Here is a 20527-nt window from a genome sequence, read left to right on the forward strand (position 1 = left end):
TTTTGTGTCAACTAGGAAAAAAACGGGGGGAGAATGTTAGGATAATAAAAGAAAATATTATATTTGACAAAAAAAAAAAAAAGTTAGTTTTAGGTGAATAAAGTCACATTATTAAAAATATAAAAAAAATATTTTCCCAAAATAATGTTGGAATATTATTAAAAAACATAATAATAATAATAATAATAATAATAATGTTGCATTCCGAGGGTCAAAGAACTCCCATAATTTACCAGAATAAAGTCCAATTTTTTGTTGGAATTTTGCCAGCTTGGATAGGCTCCATGCTGACCCCGTGACCCTTGTGTGAAATAAACGGTTTAGAAAATGGATGGATGGAGGGATGCATTATTGCGATTAATTTTATGAGAATAATTCATGGCAAAGTGGACTGGAAATGGAAAAAAAAAATTCAAATTTAAAAATATTTATATTTAAAAATATATATACACATTTTTTTTTTTTTAGAACACAGTTGCATCATTCATGAGGGTATTAAAAATCTAATATTTCAAGAACAGAGTTTTTAAAATGTATAAATTAGTCTAACTAATAAACAACAGTATATTCCAATATAAAGGTCAGGATAGTAAAAGAATTTTGTTGAATTAAAAAAAAAAAGTCACAGTTTTACTCGAACAAAGTTGTTATACTATGAGCTAAAAAAAACAATTATTTTCCAAGAATGTTGTACTGTAATAAAGTTACAGGTCTATTGAGATGAGAACAGTAAAAAAATAAAATAAAAAAAAGTCATGATTACTTTTGAAGTGCAGCAAGACACGAGGACAGCAAGTGAGTGTGCAAACTTGCAGCTTTAATCATGTTGTTGTACAGTACCATTTCCATCCCCCTCCCGAAATATCAATATGCACCCCAACCTTTTGATGAACCCCCGAAACAGTAAATAGAACTTTATCATTTCATCTAGGCTAATCAATGTCAGTGGATGCTGATGTTGGTCATCTGCGAGAAACAAAATCACTCAAAATCCAACAAAATCACATTTTCTTGCTCAATAGTGTGGAAATAATTCAGATTAGCGTTTAGCTTATATGTTTTTTTTTGGAGGGGGTTGCGGGGGATTATTGGAATAACAAAGTGCGCCCCCGAACCGATATGAGGAAACCAGCACAGTAATGAAGGCACTTCATTCTGAAAGAGAAGACCAAGTAACATCTTGAAGGAGAAAAAACAAACAAAAAAAATAAACGTCACCCACTCCGGAACAGAACTTTTTTTTTTTTTGTAACTAAAATATGACTTTGATAGAAAAAGTACTTGTTTGAACTTTGTCTTCTTAGAAACACGGAGTATGTACATCAAGTCTTTTGGGGTGGGTAAGGCCCCAGGTCAGGTGGGGTGAGGGCCACCCTGCTACCTGTCTCTCAGGCTCTGTAAGAGGCTGTAAACGTCGCCCTCCTTGCTGAGGCCCTCGAAGATCGGGAGCAGCTCCAGCAGCTCCGTGTCGGCCATGTCGTCGAACCACGACTGCACCGGCACCTGAGGGGAAACACATATATAATCACATGACAGCATAAGACACAAGCAAATGAAAAGAAATCAAGTATTGACTGACGGCGTTCTCGGGGTGGAAGATGTAGGAGGCAGGCGAGTTGTCGACGATGATGACCTTGCCGAGCTCTCGGCCCAGCCGGCTGAGGTCTTTGACGTAGTTTCCTCTGTGGAACACACAGGATTCCCTGAAGAGACGAGCGCGGAACACCCCCCACCGGTCCAGCAGGTCTGCCACGGGGTCCGCGTACTGAAAAACGCAACACGGACGTGTCAGGCCGGACGACATTTTGGGCCATTTTCAAGACATTAGCCACAATAGGAACTGATACTGAACTAGTGTCGTTCTAATTCAAGAGTGTTATTCATTTGTCCACCAGAGGGAGCAATTTCTCCCGATTCAAAGAATGCAGCAAGGCATACTTATTTAAAATAGTGACTTGTTTAAAGTGAGGGAAAAAAAATAGCATTGCAACATTTTTACAGCTGTTTTTGTTTGTTAGTGAGGGGATTTTGTCGTATTTTGTACACCAGATGCAGCTATTGCCCTCATTCAAAGCATGCAGCACCATTTTACGTCACTGAATTTTAAAAGATTAATTTATGTAAGGTGAGGAATAAAATATGACAATGTAACATTTTTACTGCTGTTTTTGTGTTTGCTAGTGAGGGTATTTTGTCCATCAGATGGCGCTATTTCGGCCATTCAAAGCATGCAGCAACATTTCCCACCTTATCTAAGGCATATTTTAGAATTAAGATTGACTTGTGTTGTGTAAAATGAAGAATAAAATTTGACTAACATTTTTACAGCTGTTGTTGTGTTTCGTTAGTGAGAGTAGTTCAGGGTATTTCGTCCACCAGATGGAGCTAATTCCCCCATTCAAAGCATGCAGCAACATTTCACACCTTCACATAATTTTAAAAGATTGACTTGTGTAAAGTGAGGAATAAAATATGACACGCAACATTTTTTCAGCTGTTTTTGTGTTTGTTAGAGAGGGTTATTTCGAAGATTTTTTTTTTGTTTTGTTTTGTTTTTTGTGCTGACCTTGGCTAAGCTGGCGGTGAAAAGGACACATTCAAACAGCTCCCCCATCCTCTGCAGGAACTCGTCCACGTGAGGCCTCTTCAGCACGTACACCTAAAACACAACTTAAGTCTATTATTATATTTCATACCAAAAATGGGCATATTGACAGCTGTCATAACGTTGGATATTCAGGCGGGCGGGTCCTCCTCGGGTGTCAGTGGAATAGTCGCTGCTCCCGAGTGCAAGTAATCAAGAAGAGGCCGGGTTTGACGCAGAAAGCCTATCCTGGATTACTTGAACCCGGCGACAGCTACACGTCCGCAGCTGATCCTGACTGACGCCTGGTCTGAAAACAAAACGTTTCGGTACGCAATGCTGCACATGTGCATACCTGATGAACAGTTCCATCAATCTCCACCGGAACGATGAAGTCGGCATTGCTAATGGGCTGCGGGGCAAAAATAAATAAATAAATAAATAAATAAACAAACACACCAATCAATCACAAATGGGCGTCCTGAGACGGCGCGGAGGAGATGCAGTGCGGGAACGTGGGTGGAAGAGAAGAAGAAGAAGGAGGTGAAAGAATGAAGGAATGAGAGAGGACGAGGGGAGCAACTGTGAGATGATTGCTTAGTTTGACGTAAATATTGAAAGAGATCAAGTTGAAATAATCAGCAGTCATCATAATTTGTATGATTGGGCCCAAAAATAAAATTGTTTATTGGACAAATGTGTCTATTAGGTACACATCCTTTGTTTGAACACACTTTGGGCTTCTCAACCTGCTGCAAAAGGTCGTGTGATGGCCTCGATTTGACCCTGGAATGGATCATTGCCATAGCCATCATTTCTATGCATCTTACAGGAAGTGCAGTCAACAGCAGGGGGCGCTGCAGCTGAGGAAATGTGTGTAAGTTATCCTACCCATCTCATGCTTGTGTAATCTCTCCTAAGGTATGCAACACAGTATATTAATATACTGGGAATTCAATTTAACTATTTCAATGCCAGCCATTTAAAAGAAAACAAAAATGATCAAGAATTTTCATTTAATCTAAAAAAAATAAAATAAAAAAAACTACATAAATAAATAAATAATCATTAAATATATATATATAGTAATAGAATAGATATCAAATAATGCCTTTCCAAAAGTGTCAATAAAATAATAAAACTTTAAAAATAACATCAGGAAAATACATGATGAAAAAAATAAATAAAAACAAAACATAACCAATACACTAATATTTCTAATAAATAAATAAAAATTATTTTATTATTATTATTTTTTTTTTTTTTCAATAACTAACAACAAAATAATGAAAATAAAAAATGAAAAAAATATATATATATAGTAACGGATCTCATTTCTAAAAGTGGCAATAAAATAATAAAAAAAACGTTTTTTAAAATGTATGTTGTGAAAAAATAAAAAATAAAAAATATTAATATTAAAAAACAATTCATAATGGTGAAAAAAAATAAAATTAAAAACCAATACCAACAGAAAATATAAAAATGAATACAAAACCAAATAAAAAAAAAAACCATAAATATTAGTAATTAAAATATTAAAACATTTCCAAAAGTACCCAAATGACTTGTGAGTGTAGACAATTCAGGATAATTTGATTAATAATAAAGTCACTCCTAATATTTGAAGCACATCCAGTAATGTATGCAGCTGCATTCTCATACATAACATGCAGTATATGTGTTATATAATATGCCTATTTGTGTCCGCTGTTCCGTCCACATTCTAATTTGCAGGCCTCCCAATGTCTCGAACCTTCAAACCTTCCCAAGCAGGCGTCAATCTCGACGACGCTCCGCAGACATTTGCTTTGATTTATAACGAGGCCCGAAAGCATTTCCCGTAGATTTATGAAGCGCAAGCATTTATTTGGGCACGCTTGTGTAAATAAGAAGCTGCAGCGTGAGTCAGTCACTCGTTTCCCTTTGTTTTGTTTTGGTGACTTTTTGACGGTAAAAACGAGCCTTCTGGAGGCTCCCATGTGTGTTTGCGCGTGACCTCGTGCTGCTCGCATGTGACTGTGACTAATGGGCGGACCCGCTACAGCACTGTGTGGACATACCGTACTTCTCTGAGACGCTGCAAAAGAACGTCAACATCCAGGAGAGTATATTCATCAAATTAGAAAAACAAGCCTCATTTTTTTTTCGCTTTTGTGTCTTATTTGATTAAAAAAAAAAAATCAGAAATATGCCTCTTGTGTGAGATTGTTTTGCTTTTTTCATTATCAGTGTCATTTCCATTACCTGTACAGCGTGCACAGAAATGGCATCTTGGTTCTGCATTGATTTTAAACGCATTATTTCAGTATTAATGTACGGACACACGGAAGAATTGTACTTTATTATACTACATATTATATATATTAATAAAATGAGATGACAGCTGTCACGTTCTGTAGGCGTAAAAAACAGGATTAAAGAGGATTGCCTCAGCAAAAACTAGGCCGGTCTTGAAATACTTCTTGTTTTCTCTTCTATAAATATATGGATATGTCCTTTATATGGAGCAACAAATGAAAAAAGGTCAACTTATTGGAGGCCTTACGCTCTGATTTCTCTACAAGCAAATGACAACACTTAGCAAACACCAAAATGGAAAAAAATCAAATAAAATTCAATTTCAAAGCGTTTTTTCCATACCTTGAAGGAGCTGTGAACGAGCGTCTCGTCCAGGTCAATCACCACGCAGTTCCTGCCGTAGTCTGCTATACTGACCTCAGGCAGGAGGAACTTGGCTGGAGGCTGCGAAGGCAACACACACACAAACACACTTAAATGAATTATGCACACAGTTTCATCAGAGGAAGCGGCTGTCACACGTTCACATACCACACAAACAAATAAGTGAGAGCTGTTCATTTAAAGCTTGTTTTTTTTCATCATCACAATTATTTTTTTTTTTCTTCTGTTAACGTGCTCTTATTTCTTCCACAATTTTGTAGCACCATTCAGTGCACTAAGGGAAACAGAAAATACAAAAAGTGTTGAATTTTAAGTTAAAAAAGTACAAAATAAGGTTAAAAAAAATAGCTGTAGTTTTAATGTATATAATATTTAAGACTAGCACTCTAAATCTAATTTATGTAACATTAATAATGTCCAAATATTCAGGATATGAAATGTAATTATCCTCATATTTATGAAGTCCTCTGTGAAAACGGTGTGATTATTATATTTGTGTTCTTTCAAAAGAACTCACAAAATCTCCTTTTACTTTGGAAAACAACGGTCAACATTTTTGCCGATTTTCTGACAAATGTTACGAAACAAACCAGGACCTGAATCATCATTAATTTATGTTGTGCATTTTATGTGTGGTCAATTTGAAAGAACATCCTGTTTTTGAAGAAAAGCATCGAAAAAAGTGTTTGTGTTTTGCTGTAAAAAAAAAAAAAAAAAAAAAAAGAAAGAAAAAGAAACATGTTTCTCTATCAAACATGTCCGAAAACTGCATTTAAGCCAGGCCAGCTTATCGTGCTTGTTGTGATTCTACTTTGCAAAATGGCTACTTCAAGTGACCTTATGTTGACTCTGTGCTGCCTTCGGGGGCCGTGCGGAAAAGAAGGGAAAAAAAAAAAGGAGGAACACTCGGGTTTGCTGCCAACCGGGCCGCAGACTGACAGACAAGCGTGACGGGACAGATGGTACAGCCACAGGGGGCACGCGTGCACACAAGAGCGCACACGCGTTCGCCACTACACGAATCTATGATGTATTTTTTATTTTTTTTAAATGGCACCCGTCTTCTTAATGCAGCGTGCTGACAATTGATTGTACTGTAAGAGACAGATGATCTCATTTAATCAAGTCTTTTTCGAAAATCCATTTGTTGATGCAATGTGAAGCCAGACAGCGGCCGGGCTCAAAGGAAAATCAATAGAAGAACTACAATGCAACTGAGTTAGAGTGGAGACCTCCACCAAGGCCAAATAGTCTTTTTTTTTTTGCAGATTAGTTTCAAAATTGCTTTTGTTCCCAATATACATGATAGTATTTATTTTTTTTAATAAAATATAATGCTGCTGACTATTATTGCTGCTGTTCACACTTATTTATGCACATTTTGCTCTTCTATAACTTCTTTTTTTTCTATATACAAAGTTGTTGAGTATACTTGCTTCGCTTCTACACGTACAATATTTGCCATACAAACTCTCATTCTGCGGATGCATATTGACATTTTTGGATATTTTCTAATTTGACACTATTGTTCTTGCATGGTACTGCAAAACTGGAATTTCCCCATTGCAGGACTAATAAAGGCTCATTCTATTTTATTCTATTGTTTTCCTCAAACCACACCCTCCCATAAAGTTTCATGGCAGCCAAAGAAAGAAAGATTGACCGGTTGGTCTCCTGAGAGTTTGACGATTGATCAGAATGGACGCGTGTAAACATGCAAGGAGAATCCTACAAGCAAGCAAGATGGCATAACATAGTCATCATCATAATAATAATAGTACATACACTGGGAATGGGGTCAGCCTGCACCTGGTCACACTGGAGGAGGTAAACAGAGGAGGAAGGAGAGGTAAGCAGTAAGCAAAAAATAAATAAAAATAAATAATTCGCTGCAAGAACATCAATATTGTAATCAACAAATGCTCAGAGAGGGAAAAGGGAGCGTGTCAATAAAAAACAACCAGAGTGCCTGCAAATGACAAATACAGCTGGAGTGGACTCCGGCAAACATGCGGGAGGGGCACAAATTCCACTCTCTGCACGGCGAGGTTCGAGGCCCGCGCATTCCTCGCCTGGACGCCAGACATGTTTGCTGTCAACATGAGTAGGGGGAGGGATGGTCGAGTTATTTTCGATGCGTTTTGAACTTTTTGGGTGCTTTTTGTGCCTTCGCCAGCTGCTTGTGACTTGAGTTTAACACATCCATGCTACACTGGGGGTCAAAGAGGGGTCGAGGGAGTGGATCGGATAGGGCAATCTGTCTTATATGTAAATTTAAAGTAAAGTTAAGAGTGAAAACAGGAAGTGTTTCAAAACCAGCCTAATTTTTGCTTTTGTTTACAGGAAACTAAGGGCCGGCCAATTATTGGCCTTCAAACATTGGCCAAATCAATCATTTTCCCTTTAAAACATTATCGGAGAAGCAAAGTTTCCGACACTGTGAAAGTACCCTGAATGGACCATTTTGCTTGCGTAGCATTACAACTAGCAAGTGTGTAGCGTATGTTCTTCTGGTTATTCTGTTGTCCCTAAACGTCCTTTAAGTTGTTCAATGACAACTTAGTTGGATTTAACTATAAAATTAAACACATGACGATAAGAATTACATCCATTGTCTATTTAAATACAAAACATGCTTCATTTTTAATACATCGCTAGCCTAGCGCTAATGCTAAAAGCAAAGTGAGGATCCCATTCAAATGCTACCAAGAAGTTAGTATCGACTTCAGTAGTGTTTTTCCTTCAAATAACGAATATCCACACATAAATCTTGCGCGAACATACACCCACAGATGAGCTAAGTCTATACAAAGGCACAAATTCTTCACAGTGTGTGAAAAACAAGTTATTTTAATCGAATTCAATCACAACTTTCTTCTGTACTCACTTTAAGTGTGTACGCCATGTATGCATGGCACCACACTGCCCCCAAGAGGCCAAAATGCACTTTTTTTTTCTTTTTTTTTTTTAAAGTAAATTGGATGGAAATTAAAATATATATTTTTTTATCAGATTCATCGATCTGCAAAATAATTAATTAATGAAATAATTATTTCATTAAATAATGCTGGAAAAAAAAATCCGGAACTAACGGGCAGACATCATGGAGCCCGCGATGAAGGGGAGTTGAATTACAAAACAACAAGTTGTGCAAAAAGTACCGTGCTGTTACTTTTGGAAGCGCGGAACGTAACACGGGCAGCGGGCCTGTTCCTGCTAGGCGAGGACGGTAAACAAGCTCTGGGTTCAGCGAGTTTGAAGCAGCTGGAAACACTTGCGGCGGGAAGACTTGAAAAAACACATCAACAAGCTCCTGGCAACGGCGCGTGGAGAGCGGAGGGCCATGTAGCGAGACGAACGCCGCTCACCTTGGGAGGAGCGCCGTTCTCTTCGGGAGGCGGCGGCGGCAGGGCGTGCGTCTTGTTGTTGGCGGGCGGCGGCTCCACGTGGTAGTCATTGTAGTTGCGAAAGCAGCAGAAGAACGGGCTGAAAATGCTCCGACTGCGGTGCTTCTTGAGGCTGCTGTTGGACTGGGAGACTGGAAGAGGAAAAGGGGGCAAATAAGAACATCCAGCCATCAAATGCAAATGCCACACAGGAAAAGTCAGAGCGAGGCTTCGGGCGAGGCAAGTCAATCTCCAGACTTAAAGCCTACAGAGAATGCATATTCACTACAAAAGAAGACTATTGGAGTGAGTTAACTCCCCAAAACCGGCCATCTATTTTCTATAGTTTTTCTATGGCAAGTCATTAACTCATTTGCTCCCAAAAACGTATTAATATGTTCTATTTTAAATGTTTAAAATGTCCCAAAGACGTATTTATACGTTTTTTTATGTTTTTTATGCTAGAGCATACAGAAGCCTTTGATGAAGCCTCAACTTCAAAAAACGTTGAAGAAACGGTAGTCATTACTAGGGCTACACGATATTGGAAAATAATGCGATATAGTTGCTGAGGATAGCGATAGATATTATTGCGAATTTACGATATTTAACATGTACCGAAAGAAATCACATTTTTAGCATCTAATGAAAGAATTTGATTTTTTTCCATGGACCAAAATAAACACATTCAATAATTTTAGTTAATTAATTGTAATTACCTCTCGATAATGTTCAAGTATTGGATGACGGTGCACATTTTAGTTAGCGCCTGACTGGTCAAATTCAGATAAAAGCATAAAGTTCCATATGAAACTTATTGCATGTCTTTGCAATATGCATATTGCATGGGCCAATATCGCGATATCGATAATTTTTCGATATATTGAGCAGCCCTAGTTATTACAGACACGGCCAGCAGGTGGTGGCAGAGCAAAGGAGATCAACCAGGGCCATGTTGAAAAAAAGCTCAATTGCTCAGAATTCCAAATAGATGTCTGAATAATGTGAAACTTAGCTATATCCTCATGCTAACTGCTGCAAAACGGAAACAGATAGAAATGTACTTTTTTTCCCTGATGAAAGAAGAAACTTTAATCTTTCTTTTGGTAGGTTTCATATTTTTATAGCAATAGAACAAAATAGTCTGTGGTCCTTGCAAAATCTGTCAAAATCCAGGAAAACAACCGCTAGCCAACGGGATTGCTTCTGTGAAAATGGCTGGGAGTCAATGAGTTAAGCTTCACTGCCATGCTCCACCCACAAAACCCAAATTCTTTAGGAGCAGCCATTGTGTTGACGTTTTATGATCCTCTCCATGATGTGTAATGACAACAAATTTGAATCTAATCTGATCAAAATCTAAAACAACCACTTTTCATACCCAGCTTCTTGAGACTCCACTCACTGAGTCCACTCATGATAGTCATGTTTTTTGAGTGACTCTACTGGAATCAATATAAAGGCGCCTCAGACTGGACTCATCCATTTCGCCGCCGCCTCCTCTCGGTTAACGTGCGCATCCAAGCATGTGACACACGCGGTCCAGTTAGCCATGCGTGCTAAAGCCGCCTTCAGATCGACGCCTCGGCCGTCCCCGGCTCGCCCTGACTGCATCCGACAGGACGTGGGCAGTCCGCCGTCTTTGTTCTCAGCGTCTTTGTAGTCTACAGCTCAATTCCGATCCTTCCCACGAAGCCGCTAAATATATACCGGCCACGATATCGGAACCAGCGCAGCATAAAAATGAGATGTTGAGAATGCCTCAGCGACTGTGTCGATCAGAACTAAACATTGTTATTGATGTCTAAAAACGGGCCCAGGAGGGTAACATGAATTCAGCCATTTTCCCCTAAAATTAGCAAATTTCTAAAATTGTTTTAAATTAATCTAATTGAATACTAGGTTTATTTATTTAATACGTAATAACATTAAAATATTAGTAAAATAAAACAATATATACATTTAATTGTATTTATTTTACTAAAAAAATATAATTTATTATAACTAAAATTTTAAAATTACAATGAACAAATATTTTTCATGAAAAAACATTGCTAAGCTTTTTATCCAGTCAGCATCTCAGTGAGTTAAATGTTTTTTGAAATTATTATTACATTTTTCATCAATGCAATGTTTTATGGCCCATCATCCAACTTGCTATGCGGACAGCTGGCTGGATTTAATTTGTTTCGTATTCTTTGTTTTGTTATGAAAAAACAAACATCGATGGAACCCGCCAGGAAAGTGAAAAGCTCTGCGCTGTGAATGGCCACTTGACATTTCCAGGGGCGGAGCTTAGCGCATAGGACATTTGAATCAGGCTTCCCCCTCGGATGGCCTCACTTTACTCTTCCGTCTCCATTTTTGCGACTTGAGAATTTCCCACCAGGAAGGGTGGGCGAACGAGGGTTCCGAGATGGGCGGGGAGAGTTCCTGTGGCGAGACGGCCTAAACTAGAGCTCCACCCTCTTCATTTCTGCCATTTGCACACAAACAACATTCAATATCTGAGCGTCAATATGTCCGTGCAAACATACATGCGCAGAAAAGCATCCAGACTAAAACTTAAAATACACAAATATCCACAAAGTCAATTTCAAAGACTGCTCAGAGCAGGTGCACTCTACAATATCGCCCCTGTGAACACACTTGATCCAACACAGCACACACTCCCTTCAAGGGCCCTGTTACCTAACATCGGCGACAGCGGGGGAAGATCAACAACAGCCAATCGCAGCTCGGGCTCGGCGTCACGTGATCGCAACAAACAAAGAAAAAAAAAGCAGGAAATTCTCAACATTCCTGACAGGAAGAGATAATCACCCCCGTGACCCGCAGCCTGGAATGACGCCAGGCTTCCGAGAGGGAGAGGAGAATATGATCCAGGGCTTACGTCGGGCTCAGGCGGCCTTGTTTACGGTCGCTTGGAAAAGCACAAGACATGACTCGTTTATGTTTAGCACATTAAATCGAGTTAATAATAGAGTAGATCAAATGCTCCGTCTTTCTATTTCTATTTGCTGCACCGTGACAACAATATCATCCACAGATGAACGTTTGGAGTTGTGAGACATGAAGTGAAATATTAGTAGAAACAATTTAAATGTATGAATTATTACAATTATTTTTTCAATTTTAAAATTAATTCATAATTATTGGCTAATCACGTTAAAATTTATAGTTGTAATTTAAAGTATATATTTAAATATATTTGTATATTTTCATACATTACATATTGATATATTTATTTGAATTTATATTTATAATTAGTTCAATAAAGATTTGTTTGTGACAAGCCTAACATATATGCATGCAATATGGCTTAAGAAATATTTTAACGTTAAGAAAATATTGCCCACGAATCCTCAGTTACAGTATTCCAAAAAATGAGCAAATCTACTCTTCCGCTTGGCAGTCGTGGTTGAGCAGCCATGCAGGTAAAGAGGTCAGCACCTGGAGGGTGCGTGGTGGTAATAGTGAGAGGTGGCGTTTCAATAATTCAAATGGAAAAACAAGGTTGGTTTGAAATGGCGCGGCTATGTGCGGCGTGTACTTAACAAAATAAAATACCGCAGGGATTCCGATGCTATATTTGAGGCACAACAACAGTCGGTATATGCCACACCGCCTCGGGCAGTGGGCAGCATTCAGAGGTAATCATCTTTCAGCACGGGAATCCATGTTTTTTTGTTTGTTTTGTTTTGTTTTTTTTACATCGATATCGTTTCTGTGCAGAAGCGTGCAACTACCATTAGCCTCGCTACTAGCTAGCTAGCTTCTCATAGGACTGCTTTTACATGGTTAAAATACAGTCAAAAACAAAAAATAGCTAATTAAACATAAAACAAAACAAAAGAATGAAGTTGGAAAAAAAAAAAAAAAAGTAAATAAAATTGTCTTTCCTGCACTGTACATCACTTTTTGAATGAATTTCCTACTAAATTCTTGATTCACACTCAAGCTGAGTTGTAACACCCAAGCTCCCACCGACGGAGAATTACGTAACCAAATTGGCTCCATGAGCAGTATTTACACCGAAGAGCATCTGTGTATCGTCACAATTCACACACACACGCACACAGCTGGGTTAAGTCAAGCGATGTCAGATGAGCTCCCGCTACAGTTCAGCCAGTCCACGATCAATTTGTAGAACTACAAGTACTTATCGCAAGTCATCTCTCGCCATTGAAATGAATGGACATGCCAATAATCCGTTCCAGCTCCTCAAAAAATTACTCCCCACCAAAGAAAAATTGTGTAACATGTTACTTTTAACATGAAGAAAATACTCCATAATATTGTAATTTGAAATATGAAAACATAGTCATACGTAATTTGCACCACCAGGGGACAGTATAACAGTCATAAAGACACATTGAAAGAAGAGTTTCACTATGCATCATAATAATTCAGTGTTTTGTGTTGCAGCCTTGCGATGGCGGAATGACAGCTGCTTCTTGAGCGCCGCCCGATATGAAGGAGATGACAAGCATTGGGGGGGTGGGGGGGCTCTGGGGGATTAAAACACTGAGAGCTCAGGGAAGAAATAATGAGCGCGATGAGACTGTGCTGCTGCAGTTACGCAACCGGACTGTGAAGTTCCTCCCCACCCACGGAGCTGACATCCACGCTGCTGTTTTCCTAACTGACGGCAAGATGGAAGACTGTGCGCGGTTAACTTATTTTTACACACGCGGGACGGGTTAGGAACAGATTTATTATTTATGCATCAATATCATTTCGATTACTGTCTTTTATGTTTCATATGCAGCACTTTGTTACATCTGCAGCTGTTATTAAAGCACTATATAAACAAAGTTGCGTTGAGGTTATGTTTTGTAACTTTTGTTTTTTTATTACTTCATTCATTGATGACTGGAATGTGCTCGGAATCCGACGGCACAACAATCTCTTTAAAGACCCGAGAAGGATGTTTTGAAATGATCCACATCTGCAAGACTGCAAGTCGTTTCGCCAACATCAAGCTTCCCCATCAAACACACTCCAAAGAGCAAAAACATAAAAAGAGGAAACCACCTTCCAAATCCTTTTTTTCCTCTCCGCACAACTTCCAGGAAAACACGCTTCTCCTCATTGAGGCACATTCTCCTTTGAAGCAGGAGGACATTAATATTTCAAATGGAAAGAAGAAACTGGGAACTCAAAGCAAATCAACAATAGCAGAACGAGTTTCCCGAAAATGAAGCTTGAAGTGTAAAATCAAATGGTTTTGCTATGATAAAGACTACAAGAACCTTAATGCGGAAAATGTCCTTGTATTGCTTGTATACAAATAGTAATCTTTTGCGCCTTCCTATCCAAGTGTGAAATTAAACAAGTAAATCTTTAGTTATTGAATGTATCTGTGCGCAATTCAACCTGTACTCCAAATCCACTGTTACATAAGAGTAGGGCTTCAAATCACAATGGAGTAGAATGTCATTTTCAAATCTCAAATGCTATATAATCTGGGGTGAAAACCCCCCACCTCTGCTTCATTTTGATTGGTCATTTGTCTTTATTTATTTATTTATTTATTTATTTATTCATTCATTATACTAAAGTGTATATAATCAGCATTTATTTATGAAGCGCTCTAGAGTGGTACTGGTTTAGATCCTGGCAGATCCTTTGGCAGACAAAACTTTTTGTGTTCGCCTTGGTTGCTCTGAGTACCGATTTTGTATGGTGTTCCGCAGGGTTCAATGTTGGGGCCCCTATTGTTTTCATTGTATTTGCTGCCACTGGTTTCCGTCCTAAGTGTTCCGCTGAGGAAAAAAAAAAAAAAAGGACGTTCATTGAATTTCAGTTGAACTTGAGTTTATTTTAGCATAAGCCAATTTTAGCACAAGCTAACCTATAAACCCAAACATTTATATATATTTATATATTAAATATTATTGTTTCATGTACAGTAATATACAGATTGATTTTGTGTTTGTTAAAAAATAAATAAATTTTATAGTATAATTCTTGATACTTGTGGTATCTTGACAAAAGCAATGTTATTAAGCACCCAGAAACCGTTTAAAATTGTATTTTTAAAAAATGCATTACACGTCTCCTTGAAGGTTCATGGGCACCATGTTGGGCAAGCCCAACCTTTGATTGATTCACTCATTGATTAAATGCTGCGCCTCATGAATAATTCTACGAGACAGGCGAGGCCAAAAGAGGAAAGCCGCACAACAACAGAAAGTGAGAGTTTAAGAGCGATGTGGTTACTTGGAACAACAAACAAACGCTGCTCGACAACATTCTTCCTTACAGCTGAACAACACTGCATTGTGGAGCTCATAAATAGACAACAATCCCCGGCGGCGGCGAGCGATCCCGCACATTCGCTTAACAAGCTCATCAGTCACGGAGCTTACAAGACACACACGTTGGCTTCTGCACAATCAACTTGTCGCTACGGTACAGGGGGAAAAAAATGTTTTTTTTTTAACATGCTCCCCACTGAGGTGCAGATTATCTTCTCCTCTTGGAATAGACTCATAAATCTGGAATAAGGGGCGCCACTATTCCAGTGGCTGTCAGGCAGAGTGCCGCATCGGGATATTGACGGTAGTTGGGGGAAGCGTCGGCTTGACGTGTGGCCGCCCTCCATACTAAATACCAACCTCGCTAACATTGAGCCATTCTCAGTTTTCTCAGTTTAGCCTCACGTCAGCCGAGCCGAGAAGAATTTCCACCTCATTATTTACATACGGCATTTTTACGGTTAACCAACACATTAAAAAACAAACAAAGCAATTCATGAATAACAAGCTAGCTGCAAAAACAAAACAAAACAAAAATACAGCTCAAGTCAGATAAGCTTTAAAATCAATAGCACATTTTTTTAACCCTCATGTGCTGATATGACCTTTTTATCACAGGTACCTTGGCCGGTTCGAATCAGATATCATTTCAAATCAATTGGGTGCTTTGCTCCCCCGAAACCAAGAAGTGATTGAAAAGTGTGACGAGCTGCAAAGATTATGCAGATCTGACCTACTAGCAGCTAGCTTGACTCGAGCTAGCCTTTAAAATCAATATGCTCCTAAAACAATCGCATTCAATAATGGAAACTCAAATTAATTTCAATTAATCTATAGTGACCTATTTTAAATATATAGGTCGATAAAAGCTATTTTTTCCCATGCAGAGATGGATCAATAGTTTATTTTTAAGCACAATTAAACATTCTTCTTCTGTTGGCTTTCATGAAAATGGCTAAAATGACCACTTTGGGCCAAAATGGCTGACTTCCTTTTTCTTCTTCAGACATGTTCAGTCATGGTGGACAATCGCACCAAATTTCATATTGCTAAGAGAAACGGGCCAAGGGGGCTGAATTTTCAAACTATTCAAATTTTCCCCAAAGCTTGTTAGTAGGACACGACCCTAAAATGACCTCTTTAAAACAAAATGGCAGATTTGCAGCGTCTTTTGGAGCCTTGTTATAGACCTGCTTGTCAAATTACAGGTTGCTAAGAGAAACAGAAAATTGAAAACGCTAAATTTCCAATTTATTACCGGAATTTTTTCCCCTAAGACAAACCTGCGCAGCCTGAAGAGATCATTTATGCCTGTTGCACTCTTGACCACATTATTATGGTCTGTCATCGTCATGTCAGCCGACAGGTTTGAGGAGCTAAACGGCTAATCTGATTGGAGTAATTGGCTCATCCACTCAGAGCTATCCGCGCACGGAGATATCACAGCAAAAGCCTCTCGACGACAAGAAGAAGCCTTTTGAAGCCGGTGCGAGGGTCCGCCTATTACACGCCGTTGCATCATTCGGAACAGGGAGCCAAAGAAAAAGTTGGGAAGAGAATGAAGCCTCTGCTTGAGGAATTAAGTTGTGAAACGATTTATCTCTGTTTCATTTATTTATATCACTAAACCTGTAGACTTTTAATATCACATTTTGTGCTCGCGTCTGTGGCAAAACGAGGCCCCGGCTTGACTTTGGGATGTTGTATTGTGAAGAGGGCAACCAAGCGCATTATCATTCCCAGGCTGGCTTCATTTCACGTCATCCATAATGCATGAAGATAGAATCTCCACCTGACCAAACGTCTAATAAAACTCGCCCTTAATGACTCCACTACGACGACGCCAGTTAGAATGAAACTGATAGGACTCTGAAAATAGCCTGTTGTGAAATATTCAGTGCGAGTATGTGTGGTGGTTCGCACTGTGTGTGTCAAAAAATAGGAGGTACAGTAGGATTCACTTCAGTGAAATATATTTCATTTCAGTCCAAATAAAAGAAGTTAAATAGAAATTTTGGGCAGTTTCTGCATCAAGACTTTCTAAGTTGTTTTTGTGTTGCGAGACATAACACACTTTTATTCATTAAGTTTTGGGTAACTTAGAATTTTTATTTTATTTATTTATTTTTTAAAGTAAAACACCAAATGAGGACCCTACAGACTGGAAAAAAATGATCACGATTAATTTGGTAATAATTGAAATCACAATCAGGATAATCATGTTTTTTTGGAAAAAAAAATAGATAATAAAAAAAAAATGTTTAAACATTCCAAAAACTAAATAAATAAATGAAATACATTTCTTTGAAACACTATAAGTTTCCTTTGGACCAAACCTGATTTATTAATTTAGTCATTTTAAAATATAAAAGTGCAAATATATAAATTTAAATAAGTCCTAAATTTGGTTAATAATCTTTTATTTTTATTTACGATTATGCCGAATTTGGAGTGTAATAATTTAAATTGAAATTTCATTAATTACACAGCCCTAGTACCCCAGACTTTAACGATAATGTACATTTTCTTCTTTAGCTATTTTTTAAAAACCATACAATGTAAACAATATTTTCTTTGTTTTTGTTGTTGTATTATATTATTAATTTTACTATTTTTAATGCATAAAATTTCCAATAACATATATATATTTTAAAGAAATATCTATTAGTATATTTCCTCATAATTGCATGAAATGAATGGCGATTTTCTATTCTTCTAATTTCTTGTTTCTGATCGTAAAACGTCCGTCATTGCGAGTACCGATACTTTGAAATAAGGCGAGGTATGGGCCTGATACCATCCTTAGTGGATAGATATAGTTTGATTCTATTTTTAATTAGAGTTGTTCTTATTATAGCTATCCATGCAGTTTCCACACGAACATTTTTCCCCATTTATTGTTGTTCTTTAAACTAACAATCTCAACTCTATACTGGCAACTTCTACTGTACACTGCATTTTGTAATGCCTTACAGTTGTTCATTAGCATACATTATGCGCTGAGAATTTTTTCAAAACGATATCCAAACATTTATCTTGAGCCACCAGCCACTCTCAGAATTCAATGGCTTCTTCCTATGCTCCTCGCTTAAATATTTCTTGCACACACACTAACAATGGCGAATAAAGGTCATGTTGATGCAGACATTGAAATTCTGTATTATTAAGTGTATTTAATGATGCCGAATGCGCATTCGCTGAGTCATGAGAGTGATTCACGTGGAGCTTGGTGGAGGGTGACTGCTGCATGGTGACCTTTTCAGCCACACAGGATGGCGTACGACATGTGGCCTGTATACAGATCACAAATATCTACTGTAACTGCAGAAGGGAACCAGCACGTGTTACAAACAATCCCACAAGCAGACATATCAAGCCTGGTTGTGCACGTACGCCAAGGCAAAACGCATCAGCCGGGAAATGTCTGCTTTAGCGCTCAGTCGACTGCACGGCACAGATTAGCGACAAAGTTGATGAAAACCGAAAATCTCCCTCCAAAAAAAAAAAAAAAAAAAAAACTCACTGGGGGATTTGTCACTGACACATGGTGAACTCTCGCGCCAAAATAACAGCAGGAAACAGTGCTTTCCTTTAAGTAATCCTTTGTGATGGGGTTCGACAAACTGAGCTTTGGTCCTCAAAATGGGTCTGATGAAATTTATGTCTTGAGGAGCACTGGAGCATTGTTAAAATTGGTCAGCTAGTGTGATATTCAACGTCACACACATGCAGAAGTGCCTTTGTAGTGTATTGTAATAAGAAAAACAACACTCTACTTTATAAAAACATACAACTGACATAATTTAATACAAGAATTACTGTGTGCATGTTTAGGCCACCAGGGGGCGGTATTTAAAAAACTACATGTAGAGCGGGTGGAAACAAAAAAAAAAAAAAAAAAAAGACTGCTTCAACTTAAAAAATAAAAGTTGTTTTCACAGGGGATTAAAAAATTATCATTTTACTATTGTATGGTCTGATAATAACTTTTATTTAATTTAATTACTGTGACGCCAAAGCTAATTTCGTGAGCCTGTCTCGTGCAAGCTCGCATAATTTCGTAAATCAGTTAATGTTCGTTGGTTAACTACACAACATGTACTTCTCTTTGCTTTATGTTTGCACTTCGTTTGGGGGTGGCAATAAAGAGCTTGAAGGAAATAGGCAGCCTTTTTTTGAAGAATGTTTCACTATCCGCTAGCTGAAAGTCATTTTTTTTAAGCTAAAATTGAGTGTAACAATTAGAAATTCTGTGTTCGAATCTTGTCTCTGGCCTTTCTGTGTGAATTTTTAATGTCCAAATGTTTGTGGCTACTCTAGTTTACTCCCACATTCCAAATACAGGCATCTTATAAAGACTAAATTGTACATAGATGTGAATGTGAGCGTGAATGTGAAACGTCGGTTAGAACAGGCCATAAAAAAAATGCATGGACGCATGTTTTTAGTTTGAATTTAACGTCAAACTGCACCGTTTTATTCACCCTTGTGCCATAAACAGCCCAAAAAGAATGCTATCAGTTTTCAGGCTACAAAAAAAAAACGAGAGTGGGCACAAAGGTATACGTATTTTGGTCACTAAGCTGTATTTGTGTGTCTCCTTGTTTTATTTTTGGTCTATTCTCGAGGTAAATCCAGCAATGTTTTGTCAGTAAGCGACATAAACAAGGGCAGAAAGTACCCGCCCCCCCGTTGCAAAGGAAGCAGCTATGTGTAATCACACGAGAAATACGACAGAAATCGTTCAAATCAACTCTATTTTGTTTAAATAATAAATATAAAGGTAGGTTTTTGTGTCAATAACGGAGGTGTAGTGTCCCAGCATTTGTTATTGCAGTATTCGGTGTCCTCTGCATCGTGCAATATTTTACACACGGTGAAGAAGGGGGGAAAAAACATGGAAGCGTGTTATTAAAAAAAAAAAAATGTACGTCTTACCTTTGTCTTGACTCGCGCAAATGCTTTCCTCCTCTTTGGGATTTGCAACCTGTGTTATGATGGACGTGTTGTCCATGGAAAAAGCGAGATGTGGTGTGCCTTCAGGGGGGCAACACCGTGTTATTCCTGGGCGAACATGACTGTTAAAGCCAGTAGACTACACTTCCCAGGAGGCTTTGCGCTCCAGCCACTGCATCATGACACGTTCAAGTGAGTAGGGGACATGGAGACACTTGAGTAGGATCATGAGTGGACTTGGAGGGTGGGAAAAAATTAGAGTCGTCCCGAGTCCGCTACTCCCGTGGTCCTTCCACGCACACTGCGATTAGTTACCTTGTCCACAGCCTAGTGGCGCTGTACGTGCTCCCGCCACTGTGTAAAGACACGCCTCCTAGGAAACACCCACTCACTATGACAGTGGTACTCAACATGCGGCTAGTGGCCCATTTATGACCATCCGAATATAAAGCCACCAAAGAAAATAGTAATTCAAAATCAACCCACAGATGTTCTTTGATTTAAAAAATAAATAAAAAAATAAAATAAAAAATAAAAAAAAGGAATGTATTACTACACAGATAGCATTGAATGCCATCTAAAACAACAATTTACAAAATTAAAAATACAACCTAATTTACAAATACTAAATATTAATCCATATCATTCACTGG

The 20527-nt window shown here is 38.3% G+C and overlaps 1 protein-coding gene across 2 annotated transcripts; it reads right to left on the bottom strand.

Annotated features, from left to right (window-relative positions):
* Window positions 1–796: 796 nt before the first annotated feature.
* Window positions 797–20246, bottom strand: ctdspla (CTD (carboxy-terminal domain, RNA polymerase II, polypeptide A) small phosphatase-like a). 2 transcript variants are annotated; one of them, XM_077509009.1, is made up of 8 exons: window positions 19857–20246; window positions 8638–8807; window positions 7055–7087; window positions 5228–5329; window positions 2940–2996; window positions 2567–2659; window positions 1580–1765; window positions 797–1503 (listed from the first exon to the last, which is right to left on the bottom strand). In XM_077509009.1, exons 1-8 carry the CDS (start codon window positions 19930–19932, stop codon window positions 1378–1380), a joined length of 843 nt encoding a protein of 280 aa, XP_077365135.1. In that variant the 5' UTR covers window positions 19933–20246; the 3' UTR covers window positions 797–1377. The 2 variants fall into 2 exon arrangements, with proteins under 2 accessions (XP_077365135.1, XP_077365136.1); XM_077509010.1 differs by lacking the exon at window positions 7055–7087.
* Window positions 20247–20527: the final 281 nt, after the last annotated feature.

This window comes from Festucalex cinctus, chromosome 20 (assembly GCF_051991245.1).
Source record: "Festucalex cinctus isolate MCC-2025b chromosome 20, RoL_Fcin_1.0, whole genome shotgun sequence".
In the NCBI taxonomy this organism is placed as follows: Eukaryota; Metazoa; Chordata; class Actinopteri; order Syngnathiformes; family Syngnathidae; genus Festucalex; species Festucalex cinctus.